The sequence below is a fragment of the Ursus maritimus genome, unplaced genomic scaffold, assembly GCF_017311325.1.
Source record: "Ursus maritimus isolate PB19 unplaced genomic scaffold, ASM1731132v1 scaffold_15, whole genome shotgun sequence".
NCBI lineage: Eukaryota > Metazoa > Chordata > Mammalia > Carnivora > Ursidae > Ursus > Ursus maritimus.
In genome coordinates this window covers 7,449,233-7,469,794 of record NW_024423897.1, presented here as the reverse complement: position 1 = coordinate 7,469,794, position 20,562 = coordinate 7,449,233, and the positions used below count along the sequence as shown (strand labels likewise).

At 49.9% G+C, this 20,562-nt stretch overlaps 1 protein-coding gene across 1 annotated transcript in view; it reads left to right on the top strand.

The window, feature by feature from the left end:
• Window positions 1–378: 378 nt before the first annotated feature.
• Window positions 379–20,562, top strand: part of WWC1 (WW and C2 domain containing 1) — a 52,651-nt gene continuing 32,467 nt past the window's right edge. Inside the window, exons 1-5 of the mRNA XM_008692714.2 lie at window positions 379–549; window positions 1,739–1,812; window positions 11,501–11,743; window positions 17,551–17,640; window positions 18,466–19,001. Coding sequence (XP_008690936.2) covers window positions 412–549; window positions 1,739–1,812; window positions 11,501–11,743; window positions 17,551–17,640; window positions 18,466–19,001 — 1,081 coding nt within the window. The 5' untranslated portion in view covers window positions 379–411. The remainder of the gene's footprint in view (window positions 550–1,738; window positions 1,813–11,500; window positions 11,744–17,550; window positions 17,641–18,465; window positions 19,002–20,562) is intronic.

Here is a 20,562-nt window from a genome sequence, read left to right as displayed (position 1 = left end):
AGCACCTTACCCTGGTCATCTCTTCAAATCAGTACGATAGTCCTATGAGATAGGACCTATGGTTATTCCTATTTTTCGGGAGAGGAAACTGAGGCACAGAGAGCTTAATCACCTAGCTCAGGTCACACAGCTAGGATGTAGCAGTGCAAGGATTCCAAGTCAGGTAGTGTGGCCCAGAGCTGGGGTCCATACCAGTCTCTCCCAAGGAAAAGACCCAGCCCGGTGCCAGGCACCGAGCAATTACCCACTTGCTGCTCGCTCCGTACAAGGTGAGTGGGCTCCGCGGAGTGAGCGTGGCTTCCAGCTGAATGACGCAAGGTGGAGAGGAAAGCTCGTGGAGGGCGACAGACCAGGGCTCCCCCCCGGGCACTTGTGTTGCTAACCCTGCCCTCCCGTCCCTAGAGCCTCGCCATGCTGAAGGATGGCTTCCGCACGGACAGAGGGTCCCACTCTGACCTGTGGTCCAGCAGCAGCTCTCTGGAGAGTTCGGGTTTCTCGCTGCCAAAACAGTACCTGGACGTGAGCTCGCAGACGGACATCTCGGGAAGTGTGAGTAGGCCGGGCTTCCGGGAGGCGGCTGGAGGGGGCAGCCACCTTCTTGTTCCTCACCTGAGGGGTGAACCGGTGTCTCTCTGTGGGCCCAGCTGCGAGCTCAGCCTCCTGGAGCTCCATTCTCTTGCAGACCTCTCGGCCCCAGGATGACATGAGGTGATAGTATGGAGGAAAAGCCAGAGCTGACTCCGTGGTCCTGAGTGTTGCCATGTGTTTGCGTCTCTAGATGCCGCACAGAAAGGCTGTCTGAAGGACCAGGGTCTCTCTTGGGGTCCTTTCTTACGGATTTGTAACACCATTCTGTTTCTCTTTCACCAGCTGTAAAGCAGGTGATATTTTCCCTCCGTTCATCCCAGAACGTGACATGCGGCTTTCAGACAGCTCTCTCCAAAAGCTCAGGCTGGTCACAGTAGTGAATGGTGTGAGTGCCATCTGGATTTACTTCCTGGAAGTTTTAGAGCAGGACTGACCCACGGCCACCTGGCATGTTTGGAGAACTGTTGTTTTCCTAGAGCAGGTGACAGTGAGCAGACCCACCTCCCAGCCTCCATGGCTAAGTGCTATCCCTCTCTGGTTCCTATAGCTGTGTCCCCACTTGTGAAGAGAAGCTCTGTCCGTGTCTGCTTGGGTGAGCCCTGGTGCCTCTTGCCACTCTTGACAGAATGATGCAGCCAATGGGCTGTCCCCTCCTTCTCCATGCCACCCAATTGTCCAGCTACCAGCCACCATAGGCCTCCCAGCCAGTTCTAGGGCTTTCTCCTCAATCACTCAGTGTTTCAGTCCTGGCTGCGGCCTCCCTGAGTTTTCAGCTGAGCCCCTCCCCAGCTCTCCCAGGATGTCTTTCTTGTATATCGGCTGCCCCTGTTTCCTCCTGACCAGCTGTCCTCCATGCTGCTGGGGCTCGAATGGGCTCCAAGCCATTCAGGGCTGCAAGATGATATTCTGGGCACTCAGCTTCTCTTCTGCAAGGGATGGATGTCTGAGTTTGGGGGTCTTCCCACAGCCTGCAGGAAGGAAAGCATCTTTGCCTGACTAGCTTCCCTGCTATCACACAGCCAACTCAGTAATTGGGGGCTATTCTTAGCCACTTCCCACGCAAGCTGTCAAGTCTCTCATGAGCTCTTGAAATCCAACTCCACACCGGCCACAATGGCCCTATAATTCCCGACTTTGTTCTTTCCCCCAGTTTGGCACGAGCAGCAGCAATCAGTTGGCAGAGAAGGTCAGACTGCGCCTTCGATATGAAGAGGCTAAGAGAAGGTAATTAGGGGCTGGGGCGGGATGGCTCCAGTAATGACAGCTACCATTGTACAGTGTCTGCTCCTTGCCTGACTTTTCACCCACCTCCTCCTCTTTAATCCTCCAAGATTATGAAGATAAGGATTATGGTATTTATATTTTAACTCTCTCTGAAGTTCAGCGAGGAAATGACTGAGCCAGGGACACTTCACTAGGTAAAAAGTGGCACTGTGGTTTGAACCCAAATCTGTGAAACCTCAGAGCCTCGTTCTCTTTCCACTTGCTGGGCTCGGTTTCTATAATCAGGGTTTTCCAATGCTCCTGTAAGTAGCCTGGTTTGAAGGAGCACAGCTGAGGTTTTAGCAGTAGAGCGAAACAGACCCTGGATACTGAACACTTCAGTGTCTCCTGCCCAGCGGGGAGCCAGCTGTGCTTACAAACTGTGTGGACCCCAGTGACTTGAGACGTTCTGTGGCTTCACAGGCTCCTAAGCACTTGGGTTCCACCGCCACAAATCAAATTAAAACAATAAGGAAAGCTGTTATTTTAAGAGCATCTGTTATGTATCAGGTATTGTATTAAAGCATTTGTATATGTTAAAATGTAAATATCAGCTCATTGAATTTTAAAAACAACCTTCTAGCATAGTTTGATTTATCCATATTAGAGAAGAGAAAGGTAAGATCTAAGATGTTTAATGACTTTTCAAGGTATTGGAGTCAGGTTTTGAACTCTGAACAGTCTGGCTCCAAGTCCATGATCTTATGTATGAAGCCAACCTTCCTGGGAGTGTGACGGTGAATGCAGTCAGGCATATCGCATCCACACGCTGCCTGGCCCATGGACATTCTAAGCCAGGCCACATAGAGAGTGGCGGGGCCCGGCCCTGCCTCTCTGCCAACTCTGTGTGAGCAGCAGAACCCTTTGCAGCAGTGACAGAAATCCTGCAGAAACTAGAAGAAGCAGAAAAGGAAATCTGTGGGCTTATTGAATTCCGAAGTCCTAGGATAAACCAACTTCAGGCACAGCTGGATCTGGGGATTTAAATCATGTTACATAGAACTCAGTTTCTCTCCTTTTCTCTACCCTGCTTGCCTGTGTTGACACTTTCCTATCAAAATGTAAAGGTGACCCCCCAGCAATTCTAGAATTATATACCATCAGGTTAGCAACCCCAGCAGAAGGAGAACCTCCTTTCCCAACAGATTTATCGGGTTTTGAGTTTGAGGCTCCCTGGTGAACCAATCATTGTTGCAGAGTTGGAGGAATTAGAATTCTCTGAAGGTCCAGGCATGGGTCATGTGCCTAACTCTGGGAAGGGGATTGAGATCAGCTTTGTGGGAACCAAGTGACTTAAGTATGGGAGGAGTGATTTCCCAAAGAAAATGTGGAGTATTGTTAACAGAAGGAGGAGAAACTGGATACCGGTCAGGTAGAGAAAACACTCTGTACATTATTTCAGCTCCCCCTAGAGGCCCAGCAAAACAGCAGGACTTCTGCATTTGGACAGCCACTTGTCCACTCTGAAGGGGACCACTCTGAACCCTGGATCCATTCCAGCCTGCAGTAATGCTGATCTTAAAGGATCAGTTCTGGAGAGACCCAAGGATTGAAATCTTCCCTCTGGGTTCAGCCGTTAAACTTCTCATTGCAGAGCTTCCTGGCTCATCTACCATTACCCAGTTTTGCACTTCCCCTTTCACCCAAAGGTAGTTTAAGTGTCAAGGAGAGAGCGGCCCACTAAATGGAAAGTGGAGGCTGCAGGGCTTGAAGAAAGGAGGGCAGGTGGCTGTAATGAAAAGTCTGCACGCTGAGTTTTGTCACGTGTGCATTTCTGCAGAGCAAGTCTAGTGCTTTTCATCAGATCCTCCAAAAGATGGGTGGCCTGAAGGTTAAGGAGCAAGGGGAAAAGCTCCACTAGAAAATACATGTAAGCATTAAGAATCGATCACCCTTCAGCGTACTGCGCCTCATGGAGCCCCTGCCAGACCTGCCCAGACCACTCCATCCTCAAAGTGGAGGAAGCTACAAAGTTGTCCCAGATTACTCTCTTTGTGAATGTGGCATATAAATTAATCCATTCCAAGAAGCCCTCTGATGCACTTGGCTGGGGAATGAGCAAACCTAGAAGTGTTTGTCTGCATGGAATTTTCACGACACACTGTGGAGCTTTTGTCCCCAGCAGTGTTTCTATAAATTAAGAGTTGGGCCACATGTCTGCAGATAAGATCGAACTGGGAGTCCAGAGGCCTGGGCGCTCGACAAGTGCTGGCCATGTTTCTTTTTTTTTTTTTAATGATTTGTTATTATATTATGTTAGTCACCATACAGTACCTCCCCCGTTTCCAATGTAAGGCTCGATGATTCATTAGTTGTGTACAACACCCAGTGCACCATGCAATACGTGCCCTCCTTACTACCCATCACCGGTCTATCCCATTCCCCCACCCCCCTCCCCTCTGAGGCCCTCAGTTTGTTTCTCATAGTCCATAGTCTCTCATGCTTCATTCCCCCTTCTGTTTACCCCCCCTTTCTTTATCCCTTTCTTCCCCTACCGATCATCCTAGTTCTTATGTTCCATAGATGAGAGAAATCATATGATAGTTGTCTTTCTCTGCTTGACTTATTTCACGTAGCATAATCTCCTCCAGTCCCGTCCATGTTGTAGCAAATGTTGAGAACTCATTCTTTCTGATAGCTGAGTAATATTCCATTGTATATATGGACCACAACTTCTTAATCCAGTCATCTGTTGAAGGGCATCTCGGTTCCTTCCACGCTTTGGCTATTGTGGACATTGCTGCTATGAACATTGGGGTGCATATGGCCCTTCTCTTCCCTACGTCTGTATCTTTGGGGTAAACACCCAGTAGTGCAATGGCTGGATCATAGGGTAGCTCAATTTTTAATTTTTTAAGGGACCTCCACACTGTTTTCCAGAGTGGCTGTACCAACTGCATTCCCACCAACAATGTAGGAGGGATCCCCTTTCTCCACATCCTCTCCAACAATTGTTGTTTCTTGCCTTGTCTATTTTTGCCATTCTAACTGGCGTAAGGTGGTATCTCAGTGTGGTTTTGATTTGAATTTCCTTGATGGCTAATGATTTTGAACATTTTTTCATGTGTCTATTAGCCATTTGTATGTCTTCATTGGAAAAGTGTCTGTTCATATCTTCTGCCCATTTTTTGATTTGTTTATTTGTTTCTCGTGTATTGAGTTTGAGAAGTTCTTTGTAGATCTTGGATACCAGTCCTTTATCTGTAGTGTCATTTGCAAATATCTTCTCCCATTCCGTGGGCTGCCTCTTAGTTTTTCTGACTGTTTCCTTGGCTGTGCAGAAACTTTTAATCTTGATGAAGTCCCATAAATTCATTTTATCTTTTGTTTCTCTTGCCTTTGGGGATGTGTCATGAAAAAGGTTGCTTTGGCCGATGTCGTAGAGGTTGCTGCCTATGTTCTCCTCTAGAATTTTGATGGATTCCTGTCTCACATCGAGGTCTTTCATCCATTTGGAGTTTATTTTTGTGTATGGTGTGAGAGAGTGGTCAAGTTTCATTCTTTTGCATGTAGCTGTCCAATTTTCCCAGCACCATTTATTGAAGAGACTGTCTTTTTCCCACCGGATGTTTTTTCCTGCTTTATCAAATATTAGTTGCCCAAAGAGCCGAGGGTCCATTTCTGGGCTCTCTATTCTGTTCCATTGGTCTATGTGTCTGTTTTTGTGCCAGTACCATGCTGTCTTTGTGATCACAGCTTTGTAGTACAGCTCGAAATCCGGCATTGTGATGCCCCCAGCTTTGTTTTTCCTTTTCAACAGTTCCTTGGAGATTCGGGGCCTTTTCTGTTTCCATACAAATTTAAGGACTATTTGTTCCAGTTCCTTGAAAAATGTCCTCGGTATTTTGATCGGGACAGCATTGAAAGTGTAGATTGCTCTGGGTAGCATGGACATTTTAACTATGTTAATTCTTCCAATCCATGAGCATGGAATATCTTTCCATCTTTTTATGTCTTCCTCAATGTCTTTCAAGAGTGATTTATAGTTTCTAGAATATAGGTCCTTTACGTCTCTGGTTAAGTTAATTCCAAGGTAACGTATGGTTTTTGGTGCTATTGTAAATGGGATGGATTCCCTAATTTCTCTTTCTTCGGTCTCATTATTCGTGTATAGAAATGCAACTGATTTCTGAGCATTGATTTTGTATCCCGCCACGTTACTGAATTGCTCTATAACTTCTAATAGTTTGGGAGTGGCTTCTTTTGGGTTTTCCATATAGAGTATCATGTCATCTGCGAAGAGAGACATTTTGACTTCTTTGCCGATTTGAATACCTTTGATCCCTTTTTGTCGTCTGATTGCTGTTGCAAGGACTTCTAGTACTATGTTGAATAATAGTGGTGAGAGTGGGCATCCTTGTCGAGTTCCTGATCTTAAGGGAAAGGCTTCCAGCTTTTCCCCATTGAGAATAATATTTGCAGTAGGCTTTTCATAGATGGCTTTTATGAGATTGAGAAATGTACCTTCTATTCCTACACTCTGAAGGGTTTTAATCAGGAAAGGATGCTGTATTTTGTCAAGTACTTTTTTGGCATCTATTGAGAGGATCATATGATCCCTGAGTCTTTTCTTGTTGATATGATGTATCACGCTGATTGATTTGTGAATATTGAACCACGCTTGCATCCCAGGTATGAATCCCACTTGATCGTGATGGATAATCCTTTTAATGTACTGTTGGATTCTATTAGCAAGTATCTTGTTGAGGATTTTGGCGTCCATATTCATTAGGGAAATCGGTCTGTAATTCTCCTTTTTGAGGGGGTCTTTGCCTGGTTTGGGGATCAAGGTAATATTGGCCTCATAGAATGAGTTTGGTAGCTTTCCTTCTGTTTCTATTTTTTGAAATAGCTTTAGGAGAATAGGTATTATTTCTTCTTTGAATGTTTGGTAGAATTCCCCAGGAAAACCGTCCGGGCCTGGAGTTTTGTTATTTGGAAGGTTGTTTATCACTGACTCAATTTCTTCATAATTAATTGGCCTGTTTAAGAAATCAATTTCTTCCTGTTTCAATCTTGGTAGTTTATAGGTTTCCAGGAAGGATTCCATCTCTTCCAGATTGCTTAGTTTATTGGCATATAGCTGTTGATAAAAATTTCTAATAATCCTTCCAATTTCAATGGTGCTCGTCGTGACCTCTCCTTTTTCATTCATAATTTTAATAATCTGGGTCCTTTCTCTTTTCTTTTGGATAAGTCTTGCCAGTGGTCTGTCAATTTTATTGATTCTCTCAAAGAACCAGCTTCTAGTCCTGTTGATCTGCTCTACTGTACTTCTGGTTTCTGCTTGATTGATTTCAGCTCTAATTTTGGTCAACTGCTTCCTCGTGCGTGGATTAGGCCTGTCCCTCTGTTGCTGTTCCAGCTTCTTGAGGTGAGAATATAAAAACTGCATTTTAGATTTTTCTATTCTTTTGAGTGAGGCTTGGATGGCTATGTATTTCCCCCTTAGGACTGCCTTTGCAGTATCCCATAGGTTTTGGACTGTTGTATTTTCATTCTCATTGGTCTCCATAAATTGTTTAATTTGATTTTTGATTTCCTGGTTTATCGAGTCATTCCTGAGCAGGATGGTTCTTAGTCTCCAAGTGTTTGAGTTTCTTCCAAATTTTTCCTTGTGGTTGAGTTCCAATTTCAGAGCGTTGTGGTCTGAGAATATGCAGGGGATAATTTCAATCTTTTGGTATCGGTTGAGACCTGTTTTGTGTCCCAGAACATGGTCTATTCTTGAGAATGTTCCATGGGCATTAGAATAGAATGAGTATTCTTTGGTTCTGGGGTGTAGTGTTCTATATATATCTATGAGGTCCAACTCGTCGAGTATGGCATTCAAAGCCTTTGATTCTTTGCTTAGTTTTTGCCAGGGTGTTCTGTCTATTTCTGAGAGTGGAGTGTTGAGGTCCCCTACTATTAATGTATTTTTATTTATATGTCTCTTTATTCTGGTTAAGAGTTGGCTTGTGTATCTTGCTGCTCCCCTGTTGGGGGCATATATATTTATAATTGTCATATCCACTTGTTGAATACTTCCCTTAAGAATAATATAGTGCCCTTCTGCATCTCTAACTATAGTCTGTAGTTTAAAATCCAATTTATCTGATATGAGAATTGCTACCCCAGCTTTCTTTTGAGGTCCATTTGCGTGAAAGATGGTACTCCATCCCCTTACTCTCAGTCTGAATGCATCTTTGGGTTCGAAATGAGTCTCTTGTAGACAGCAAATGGATGGGTCATTTCTTTTTATCCAATCTGCAACCCTGTGGCGTTTTATGGGATGGTTCAAACCATTTACATTAAGACTGATTACTGAGAGATATGATTTTAATGTTGCCATGTTGCCAGTAAAGTCTTTGTTTGTATTGGCTGTGACTTTCTGTTCTGTATCACTCTTGGGGCCTTTTTACTTTTATAGAACCCCCCGTAATATCTCCTGTAGGGCTGGTTTCGTGGTTACAAAATTGGTTAGTGACTGGCGATTCTGAAATGTCTTTATTTCTCCATCAATTCTGAATGACAGCCTTGCTGGATAAAGGATCCTTGGCTGCATGTTTTTCTCTGAAAGAGCTTTAAATATGCTCCCCCAACCCTTTCTCTCATTCCAGGTCTGTGTAGACAGGTCTGACGTAATTCTGATGCTTTTGCCTTGGTACGTGAGAAATTTCTTTGCCCTGGCCGCTTTCAATACTGTATCCTTGCATCTAATATTTGCGAATTGCACTATGACGTGACGTGGCGTAGGTTTGTCGTGGTTGAGCTTGGGAGGGGTCCTCTCTGCCTCTTGGACACGAATGTTTGTTTCCCTTGCTAGATTAGGGAAGTTTTCAGCTACAATTTGTTCAAATATCTCTTCTAGACCTCTGTTTTTCTCCACCCCCTCGGGGATGCCGATGATTCTAACATTGGATCGTTTCATTGAGTCAGTAATCTCCCGTAACCTACATTCGTGGGCGTGGATTTTTTTAAGACCATCTTCTATTTTCATTTTTTCCTCTATTAACCCATCCTCCAATTCACTAACCCGTTCCTCTGCTTCTGCGACCCTGGCCGTCAGAGCCTCTAGTTTTGCCTGCATTTGGCTCATAGAATTTTTAATTTCTGTCAGATTCGCTCTCATTTCTGTCCTTAGGGATTCTATATTCTCAGTAACCTTTTCGTTAATAGTTTTTTCAATTCTACTCATCATTTTGACCATCGTTACTCTGAATTCCATTTCTGATAATTTGGTTACATCCATATCCATTATTTCTGTGGCAGAGGCCACAGAATCACTGTCTTTTCTTTGCTGGGGGGGGCTTCTCCTTCTTGTCATTCTGATGAAGAGAGGTTGCGGGGTTTCCAGAGCCCAAATTATTGACTGGGTCCCAGGCCGTGCCCCTTGTTTTATAGGGATCTTAGGGATGTGGGCTTCTTCTTTAAAGATTTTATTTATTTATTTATGTGGCAGCCAACCAGCGAGAGAGGGAACAGAAGCAGGGGAGTGGGAGAGGAAGAAGCAGGCTCCCAGCGGAGGAGCCCGATGAGGGACTCCTTTCCGGAACGCCGGGATCACGCCCTAAGCCGAAGGCAGGCGCTCAATGACTGCGCCACCCAGGCGCCCGGGTTTTGGGCTTCTTGATTTTTCAGCCTGCCTTCTGTGTTCTGGGGGAGGGGCCTGGCGCGCCGATACTCAGGCAACCCTGTTTGGGTAGAGTCTCCGTGTCCCCTGCGAGGGGGGATGGGGATGGGCACTCTCTGAGCCGGTATTTCCAGGCTTTTGTTCTCTGGCGGCTTTCCCTGGCGGTTTGCTGTGCCTCTTCTGAGAGTCAGAGCAGCAGCGGCCAAATTTCAGCCTCTGTCACGGAACAGAAGGATTGCGGCCCGTTCTCTACTAATGTTCTGGCCACTTTAACTCTGTTACTGTTGGTGCTGCTCAACCCTGCAGCGTCCCGGGATGTGCGCCCCACACCCGGCGTCCCAGCCCTCACTTCCAGGGCCGGCGCGTCTCTGTCCTTTGTGTTTCTAATGCCGCCAGCCGCCAGCCGCCCGCGCCCGCGTCTCCCGGTCTCGGTCTCAGTCTAGATCCAGTGAGCACACCGGGATTCCGGGGTTCCGCGAGATGCCTGGTGGCGCGCGCACCCGGCTCACGGTCTCAGTCTGCTGTTTTGCGGGTGCCGACCACGAGCCCGCCCGCTCCCCCGTGCAAGTGGCTGCCGCTTCCCGGCGCCCGAACGCAGCGGCTCCCTCCCCCTTCCGTTTATCTTCCGATATCTGTGCACGGTTTACAGCTCCCCGCTTCGTACCTCAATACTCAGCGCTGGAGATGTTCATTTGTAGAGATCCAGATGCGTCTTCCTGCGTCTCAGGCTGGTTCCGTGGTTGTTTAGGCTGGTCTGGTACCTATCCAGCTCGACTCAGGGGACCGGCTGAAAAAGGGGTCCCCTACTCCTCCACCATCTTAACTCCGCTGGCCATGTTTCTGACGTGCAATCTTAGGTGAGCCATATCCGCTGTGGCCCTCTGTCCAGCACATTCCCCGCCAGGTCTTATCCACACTGTAGGGGTTGGGTGGGGCGAGGATGTGTTAGCTGAAAGGCTTTGCAAAGGCTGACTCCTAAAGGATCACATCATGATTCCTTTGGGGTACTTGTAGCAGTCATCTTAGTTATATTGTGAATCTTATTTTGGTCCAAAGATAATTATACTTAATACCTGTGCAGCGCTTGGCAGCGTGTAAAGAGCTCTTGATGGTAAGTTTTCATTGGGTTCTCGTAACCCACCCTGCAGGTTCCATTACTGAGCCCATCTTACAGGTGAGGAGGAGACTGCGTCTCAAAGAAGTTAAGGGATAGAGCTCCCAACTCCTTCCTGTTCACATTTAGTAAGTGCCTGCCGTGTACCAGGCACCGTGACACCAAAACGATCTAAGAATGGTGCCTCCTGTCGAGAAGGCCAGAACCAAGACTCTCCAGCTCAAGGCCTCAGACCCCAGTCTCTGGACTGGGACTACGCAGTTAGCAATGGCAGTATTTGCTGCCGTTGTAGTGGGCCCCTCTCGGCCGCTGGTTGAGCACCTGTTACGTGCCAGCTCCTCTGAATACATTATTGCTCATTTTCAGAACAAGGCTCAGAGGGTTCACCCGACATCATATGCCTAGTAAGTGGTCAAGCCAGGTAATAAAACGCTAGCAGCAGAAGCATTCACTTGAGTGCTTTCTGTGTACCAAACACCGTGTTTGAGGGTTCATGGAATTATGTCTAAAGCCTTCTACCACAACCCTGTGACAGAGGAGCCTTCATTACTCCCTTCAGAGACATGCAGCGACTTGCCCAAGGTCACACAGCTGGTGGTAGGAGGCTTTGCCTGGTGTTGAATCCAGCTCTCTGTTCTACCAGCTTCCTGTCCCTCAGGGCAAGGACACCACCTTGTTTACGTCTCTTCCCCACCCCCGCAGGGCGCACTCATTGTTGGCACAGGGTAGGCCAACAATTGTGTTTGTTAGATAAAAATAGTTTCCTTGAGACCACACGCTGGTCCGGCGAAGACAGTCGCCGCCAGAGATGGCTCTGAGGCTGTCGTGGCTCCTTGTGCATCACCCTGGAAACGCAGTCTGGGACCCCGCTCCCGCAGGGCCCCTCGGCACACCCGTCATGCTCGCCTCTCCGCCCACAGGATCGCCAACCTGAAGATCCAGCTGGCCAAGCTCGACAGCGAGGCCTGGCCTGGAGTGCTGGACTCGGAAAGGGACCGGCTCATCCTCATCAACGAGAAGGAGGAGCTGCTGAAGGAGATGCGCTTCATCAGCCCCCGCAAGTGGACCCAGGGGGAGGTGGAGCAGCTGGAGATGGCCCGGAAGCGGCTGGAGAAGGATCTGCAGGCAGCTCGGGACACGCAGAGCAAGGCCCTGACGGAGAGGTGGGGCGGGGCTGGGGCCGGGAGGGGGCATGGAACCCTTCCCTCGCTGCCGGTCTATCCTGCAGCCCAGGCAGGGGAAGGGGCAGGAGGGACCCCCTGGGGCACCAGGGCTCCGCCCTAAGAACACTCAGTGTAGAGATCTCGCAACTCTGCGAAGTAGCAAACTGGGGGGAATGATTCACCATCTAGAATGCCAGTTCCCTGGGAGTTTGCACAGGGGATGCCAATACCAAAACGTCTGCTCGGGTGCAGGTTTTCAGAAATTGTCTTCTGACTAAGGTAAGCTGCATAACCCTAGATAATGGAGACCAGTCATTGCCAACTTTGTGACGGTGACTCCCATGATACATAAGTTTCACAAAACAGTGCATACTCTTTCTGTGTGCGGTAGCCCTCTGATGTTGTCTCTCTTACATTGCATTTCTTCTCATGATGGTCGTGACCCACTAAACTGATGTCAGCTCAGCCTGAGGGGGTGCAAAGTGAGATTGCTTAGAGGGGCCAGGCAGGCAGTGCAAATGCTGGACGCCCTCCTGGGCAGACTGGTCAGACTGGCATGCGCAGACCCCCAGTGCTTGCCCCAAATGGGTGCCAACTCCTACCTCCAGCAGGTGGGAATTCAGGCCTTGGGGTGCCGGAGGTCCCCATATTTCAAGAAAAGAGTTGTTTTTATTTTTAATTTTTTTTTTTTTTAAAGATTTTATTTATTTATGTGACAGAGAGACAGCCAGCGAGAGAGGGAACACAAGCAGGGGGAGTGGGAGAGGAAGAAGCAGGCTCCCAGCCGAGGAGCCCGATGTGGGACTCGATCCCGGAATGCCGGGATTACGCCCTGAGCCGAAGGCAGACGCTTAACGACTGCGCTACCCAGGCGCCCCTATTTTTAATTTTTAATCATCGGCAATTAATTCAATAACTTTTAAAAATATTGTGAAGGCTAAATCACCTTCATCTGTGGGTGTGGTTTAACCCAAAGCCATGAGTTGTTGTTCTCTGGATAACAGACTTTATTTCCTGCAGGGTCCCGTCAAGCTCCACACCCACATTGCACAGAGCACAACCCTGTGTTCAAAGTAGGCCCTGCAGTCCTTAGCTCTCATCATTCATTCATTGTCCATCAGCCCATCGTTTGTTCATTTATTTGAGACATATTTTGTTACACATACTCTCTGTGCAAGGCGATTTGGAGGATTCAGAAGTTAGTAAGTCACAATCCCTGCCCCAATACCTTTAAAATCTATCCTAGTTAGTTTCACTGTTTTTGGCAGCAGACTTTGAGCAAGGTCCCTGCCCTTAAGGAGCTTAGAAATGAAGGTGTGTGTGTGTGTGTGTGTGTGTGTGCGTGTGCGTGCGCGTGTGCAGGGATGAGCAAGGGAATTCAGAGGCAGAAGCCCAGTTTATATAGCAGGCAAACTTGCCTAGAAGCAGACCAGGCATCCTAGGTGCCCAGGTGCATGCTGTCTGCGTCCCCTCGTGATGGGTCCTGAGATACCTTCAGGGAGCCTTCTGAGCTCTACGGCACCCAGCTCGCAGTCCTACCCTAATCCTTGAATAAGCCCCACTTGCACATGGCGGGTGCCAGGTGGGTCGAGTTGAGCAGCCTCCGCCTGGCCTCTTGTAAGCAAGCACGTCAGACTCCAGTGCTGGTGGCTGCGAGCATCCTGGAGAGGAGAGAGGAGAAAGCCAACCCGGTGAAGTTTCGCCTTTGTCTCTCGCCGTTTGCTTCTGGTCCTGCGTCTGTCTGTGTTCATCCCCCGGACTCCGTTGGTCTCCCTAGGTCTCTTTCTCTCCCGTTGTTTCTTCTGCTCCTCTCTCCTGTCTCTCAGACTGGGAGTGCCATGCTCTTCACCCTCACACATCAGGCTCTCCACTCAAGGGGCCTTTGAGAAGGACAGGAATAGACACATCCAGGAAGGGGACCGCGGGCCTGCCACACCTCAGTCCCAGATCAGTCACAATCAGACATCGCATCACCCCATGTCCTACCCGCTGCTTCCACCCTCCCTTTCCGTGGGCCCCCGCCACCACTTCTGAGCACTGCTGTGCAGTCAGGGGGCTGGTTAGAGTGTGGGCTCCCTGGCCTCTCCCCAGGGACCAGTTCCCCAGGCCTGAGATGCAGCCCAAGCTCTTGCCTTTTGAGCCAGCACCCCAGGTCGTGAGCCACAGCTTGTGAGGATTCCAGCTCCACCTTCTGAATCCTCTCCCTACTTTTATGGCTTCCCAGCATGTGCCGGGCATCACAGACAAATGCCATATGGCCTGCCGAGCCCAGCACCCCTGTGAGGCGGCCTCAGCACCTGCGAGTTGCTGCAGGTGGCTACACCCCCATGCTCAGGAAGGTGAGGCCACCCTATTCCCGGTCCCTGTGGCATCGCGGTGGGGCTCCAGTGGCACCTGCGTATTTTCCCAGAACACGTCTCTGTGACTTTTCTTCCAGAGAACAGGGAAATGAAAGGAGAAATGGTGAGCCCCAGCTGCTTCTTGGCCCCGCAACCCCACAGCCTTCCAAGGCCTTTGCTCTTCAGAAGAGTCTGGAGAGGATGGGGTAACCGGGTGATGGCCATTAAGGAGGGCACATGTGGTGATGAGCACTGGGTGTTATATGCAACTCATGAATCGGTGAACACGACATCAAAAACTAATGATGTTGGCTAATTGAACATCATAAAAGAAAATAAAGGGACAAAGGTGGAAATATGCATTAAAAAAACAAAAAAAGTCGAGATTCCACAGTCCTGTCCATTCCAGTGAGAGTCAGGATTTTCTGCACTTTGGCCTCCATCTGCAGGCCTGCTGCCTGCCCCACCAGCCCCAGGCGGGGCTCTGAAAAAACAGCACCAGGATTGAACTGGCCAAGACCCATGCTGAGTCCCTCACCACCTGGCTCAGTGTCTAGAGCAAGTTCTGGTCTTCATCGCGGAGCCTGCGTTAGAGGTCTGCGCGTGTTGGTGGAGGTTTGGCATGGTTAGGTTTTTCCGTGAGAATGAACTCTTTCTCCCTGGCCCTAGGCTGGATTGGCTGTACTCTTACTCTAGGAATGGGTCAGTCAGTTCCTCTCTAGCAAGATGCCATACGGGGATATGAGCCCCACAGTGGAACATTTGTCTGCAGGAGACAGAACAGGCAGGTCTTTCCGCAGAGAGAACGCATTTTGCCTCCCTCACCTGGGAAGAAGTGCTCCGAGCAGCAGATGTTTCCTGAGCGCAGCCATGTGGTGGGCCCCCTGCAGAATGCAGGAAGAGCAGGACACGCCGTGCGACAGCTCGTGAACCTTCCTGTGCCTGGAAATCACCTGTGAGCCCTCAGAGAAATGCAGATGCGTGGGCCCTGCCCTGGGCTTTCTGATTCGGTTGATCAAAGTAGGACCCAGGAAGGAGCTTTTAATCAGCACGCCTCCCTTTCCTCTGCAGACGGGCTGCGGACCACACCCTGAGAACCATGAACAGTGGCTCCCTGACGGCAGCCCACGTCCTGAGTTCATGAGGGCACAGTCTTGCTTGATGGAGCCCCTGCCCTGTCAGATCCTGGGACCTTCGAGGGGGCTCACTCCAGCGGTTAGAGGGAGCCATTCCAGGGGCAGCACACTCCCTAGAGCCCACCCAAGCTGCCCTCCATGCAGGATTTCAGGAAAGGCTGGGGGCTGAGAGGTGGGCCTGGATCCAGCAGTTTCCTCTAAACGCAAGGATTTTGCTTCCAGGGAGGTCGTTACTGAAATGGGCTTTAGTATCAGCTATCAGCCATGCCTCCATGCTCGCACGTTCCAGGACAGGGCCCCACACTACCTGCCTCTTCTCTGGGCTCTCTGGTGCCGTTCACCCGCGGAGTGCTGTGTATCCTCGGAGCGTAGTGCCGGCCCCTCCCTTTCCTTTCCCCATTATATTTTACCCTGTGGTGGTACATTCGTTTGTTAGGGCTGCCAAACCAAAATGGGTGACTTCAGTAGCAGAAATGTATTATCTCACCGTTCTGGAGTCCAAGACCAAGTCTACGACCAAAGTGTTGCCAGAATTGTTTCTTGGGAAGTTTCTCTCCTTAGCTTGAAGATGGCCATCCACCTCTGAACGTCTGCTCTGTGTGCAGGGTCTGTGTCCTAATCTCAGGGTCACGTTGGATTAGGGCTCATCCATAGGACCTCATTTTACCGTAATTCCTTAAAGGCCTTTTCTCCAAATACAGTCCCATTTTGAGGTACTGGGTTATTAAGACTTCAGCATATGAATTCTGGGGTAGGGGGCCGCAGCCTAATCCGTAGCAGATGGTCCTCTCTTTCATGTGGTCCACGTGTTGAGGAATCCCCACCTGTTCAGCATTCACGCCCACACATCCATAAGAGAACTCTTCTCCTCCCCTGGGCTGCTCGGCCCCTCGCCTTCCCGTCTCTGCAGAAGCCATCTCAGATCTGTTTAGTTGCCACCGTCAGGTACCTCACAGTGTTCCTCTTAACTCCCTCAGCCTTGCCCCTCATCCAGCCCATGATCTTTCTCTGTCTGCTCCAGTGTCACTCTGGCCCATGACATCTCAATCGCACTACCTATAGCCACCCCAAACTCTTGTCCCTGCCTCCCGTCCACAGCCTCCTACCCCTTTTCCTTGCGACAGCCCTGGTGACCTTAAAATGAAAGAGATCCCTGCTGTGAGTCTCTGCTTGGAATGTTCTTTCCCCTGCACTTCTCCCGGCCAACTCCTGTCCATCTTTCATATCAGCTTAAATGTTGGTACTAGTCAGGGCAGGCCACCTGCTGCAAGAAACAAACCCCCAAATCGCCATGGTTTCACACAGCAGAAGCTTATTTCTTGCCTCCATAGCATCCAGTTGAGTATGCCTGGCTGACAGGCAGCCTTCCGCGTGTTTGGTCATTCAGGGACCCAGGCTCTTCCCGTCTGTGGTGCCTCCCCTCTTGGACCCCTCCAGGCAGCAGTGGGGATGGTCCACCAACTCAACCACTTTGGCCTGATGTGCCTTCTTTGCTCACATCCTATTGGCCGGAACGCTGTCCCATGCCCCACCCGCCCAGCTGCACCGGAAGCCGTGAAGGGGCCCAGCTGTGGGCCCAGGGAGTTGAGAAGAGTGTAGACCTACCAGCAGGCCCAGCCACATAGTCACTTGCTCAAAGAGGCCTACCTGTCTAAATTGGGTCTCTCCTGCATTCTTTTCTACCATTCTGTACTGTTTCCTCATAGACCCTGACACACGGTGTGTTAATTAGATATTAGAGATTCGAGTATTTTCTTAATATTTGTCCTCTCCCCCGCCCCCAGCAGAATGTAAACTCCACAGGAGCAGAAACTAATTCTGTCACTCACATCTTTATCCCTAGTGCCAACAACAGGTTCGGGGATGAGGTGGGCACTCAGCAGATGTTGGCAGGTGTATAGGGGCCAGTGGACGGGAAGGAAGGTGGGAGGGGGAGAGAGGGGTGATTGGGTAGAATTCTAATTCTGCCACTCATTCTCTAGCTTGAAGTAAATTATTTCACTCTAAGAGCCTCAATTTCCTCGTATATAAAGTGGTAAAAACCATTTTAGCTGTGCGGGGTTATTGTGCAGATGAATTAAGGCTGTGTTCTTGGTTTCCTAGCACCACACCTGGTGTGTAGTGGGTGATGAATATAGCCATTACTATAGGATCATACGTGGAGGCCCTAGCTCCCCAAACATCGTAGTAGAACACTCTGGAAAATTCTTGTGTATGTGACTGGGGGGGTCCTATGTGTACATCTACACAAGTACCTGCCTGTGATTCCTCGTTCAGGTGGACGGAGGCTGGATCTCCCGGGGTTCCCCACTCATGCCCTCTGTCCCTTCAGGTTAAAGTTGAACAGCAAGAGGAACCAGCTGGTGAGAGAACTGGAGGAAGCTACCCGACAAGTAGCAGCTCTGCACTCCCAGCTGAAAAGGTGAGTGGGGGGCCGTGAGTGTGGCCCCGGGGATGGCCAGATGCCAGCCTCCCACGGTAGCCCGGGCTCTGCCCTTCCTGTGTCCTCCGCGGCTTGAGTGTGGACGTTTAGCAGCCCAGCAGGCAGCTGGTTAGACTGGTGGACTTGGGCAGGGCCTGGCGTGGCCAGGGACAGGGTCCTTCAGCTCTCTGGACTTGGCACCCTCGGTCCTTCTGCCAGCACCGAGGAGCAGGCCCCCGTCATGGCCTGGTGGGTCTCATTGACGTCTCGAATACCTGCCCACCTGCTTTCCCGACACAGAGAGTGCAGGCCTCAGGCCTGGGCCTCGGTGGGCAACAGTGCATCGCTGGGATTTAATAACATTTTGTTCCGTCAGAGATTTCTAATGATCAGCTTCTATTTGCAGTAAGTGATGTTGCTTTTCCAGTCGCATTTAGGCCATAGTTTCCTTTTAAGATAAACGTATTAAAGAGTAAAGACTGAGTTTATTTGAGGAAAAATATTAAAAAATTGGGCTGGATTCATAAGGGGCAAAGAGTGAAAATGGACTAGGGCCAGTGGAGGTTTGGGAAGCAGGAAAAAATGGACTTCTAAGGTAGCTGACTTGGGTTTGAATCCCAGCTCTACCACTTTCTGATTCGTGGGCTTCTCAAGGTATCCTCTTTAGTGAAATGGGGGTGCATGGTCTCCCCTGGAGATTGTCAAGAGGGTCCAACAGAATTCAGTGTTGTAAGTGGCCGTAGTGCTGTTCAGAGCCTGGAAGGAGGTTCCAGGTGGCCAGTGCACTCCGCCTGCTCTCACGCTCTGTCCCCTCCCTGCCCCCAGCCTCTCAAGCAGCATGCAGTCCCTGTCCTCAGGCAGCAGCCCTGGATCCCTCACATCCAGCCGGGGCTCCCTGGCCGCCTCCAGCCTGGACTCCTCCACCTCAGCCAGCTTCACTGACCTCTACTATGACCCCTTCGAGCAGCTGGAGTCGGAGCTGCAGAGCAAGGTGGAGTTCCTGCTCCTGGAGGGGGCCACTGGCTTCCGGCCCTCGGGCTGCATCACCACCATCCATGAGGACGAGGTGGCCAAGACCCAGAAGGCGGAGGGGGGCAGCCGCCTGCAGGCCCTGCGCTCCCTGTCTGGCACCCCGAAATCCATGACCTCCCTGTCCCCCCGCTCCTCCCTCTCCTCTCCGTCCCCACCCTGCTCCCCTCTCATTGCTGACCCGCTGCTGGCTGGAGATGCTTTCCTGAGCCCTCTGGAGTTTGAAGACCCGGAGCTGAGCGCCACTCTTTGCGAACTGAGCCTCGGCGGCGGCACCCGGGAAAGATACCGGCTGGATGAACCAGGAACGGAAGGCAAACAGTTGGGCCAAGGTAGAGAGCATCACACAGGGGGGACCGTGAGGAGGGAGGAGGGAGGAGGGTAGGAAGTGCACTCAGGCCTGAGTACAGACCCCAGGGATAATTAGGGTCATTTACTGACTGCTTTCTGTGTGCCCGGCTTTCACGTGTTTATCAATTCATGTATTCATTCAGGAGGCATTTTTTATGTGCTACAGTATTCTAGGTCCTGGGCTAAGGGGTTTTCTGTGGTGGATTCCTTCACTCAACAGATATTAAGTCACTCTTAAAACTAAATGCCAGGTCTTGTGCTAATGGATGTCCACGGATTCCTTCATTTGTGCATTCAACAGATGGGCCATGTGCCAGGCATAGGATTAGTTCCAAAGATAGAGTGTTGACGACTGGCAAGCTCAAGGTCCCCGTCCCCATGAAGCTCACGTGCCAGTGAAGGCACAGACAGTCACTGCACAGTCAGACCAATAAAAGCCCTAGAAGGAAAATAAAACGGGATGTGATGGGGCCATTCCGGTTGGGGTGGGGCTGCCCATTCAGATTGGGTGTGAAGGAAGGCGACCTTTGAGTGGGTGCTTGAATAGTGAGGAGGAGCCAGCCTTGGCAGAAGCAAGAGCAGAATCTCTGAGGCCAGCAGTGAGAGGTCACCAGCAAACCAGAGAATCGGGCGGAGTCCAGATCGTTTAAGGCCTGGCAGGCCATGGGAGGGAGTTTGGATTTTATCCTAGCAGCAGCAGGGACCCCCTATGACTGTTTGAAGCCAGGGAATGGTATGATCTGGCTCCCATTCTGCGTGGGGTCAGAAAGAGCATTTGGTATGGACCGAGACTCAAGTTGGAATCTTCAAAGCAGAAGATGCTGATAGTCCAGGGGCGCCTGGGTGGCACAGCGGTTAAGAGTCTGCCTTCGGCTCAGGGCGTGATCCTGGCATTATGGGATCGAGCCCCGCATCAGGCTCCTCCGCTATGAGCTTGCTTCTTCCTCTCCCACTCCCCCTGCTTGTGTTCCCTCTCTCGCTGGCTGTCTCTATCTCTGTCGAATAAATAAATAAAATCTTTAAAAAAAAAAAAAAAGATGCTGATAGTCCAGCTGAGATTTGTCAGAAGAGAAATTCATTTTGACCAGCAACCCCATATTAAATTATAATAGTTAATATTTATTGGGGTGTATTGTGTGATGGGCAGTGTGCTTTATACAGCGAAATAGGTTGCTTCTATGCCCATTTCACAGATGAGGAAACAGGTTCAGAAAGGTGGTATTACTTGCTTTAGATCCCCCAGCCAGCAAGTGAGGAAAGAAGGGATTGGAACCTGGGTTTTTCGACCCAAGCCCCCAGCCTCTTGAATCATCACACTCCTCTCAGGACAAGAGGCAGCTCTGTGTGTTTGCTCCTGAGACACTCCGGTGCTCACTGGCCCCACCATGCCCATCTGGTGTGAAGGTCAAAACTGAGCAGGGTGTCCAGGCACCTCGCCTGGGACTCCCAGGCTTTCCTGGCCGTGATTTATTGAATGCAGGTGTGCAAGGTACGGTCACTGTTACGTATTTACTCATTTAAGCTTCATAACAACTCTGCGAG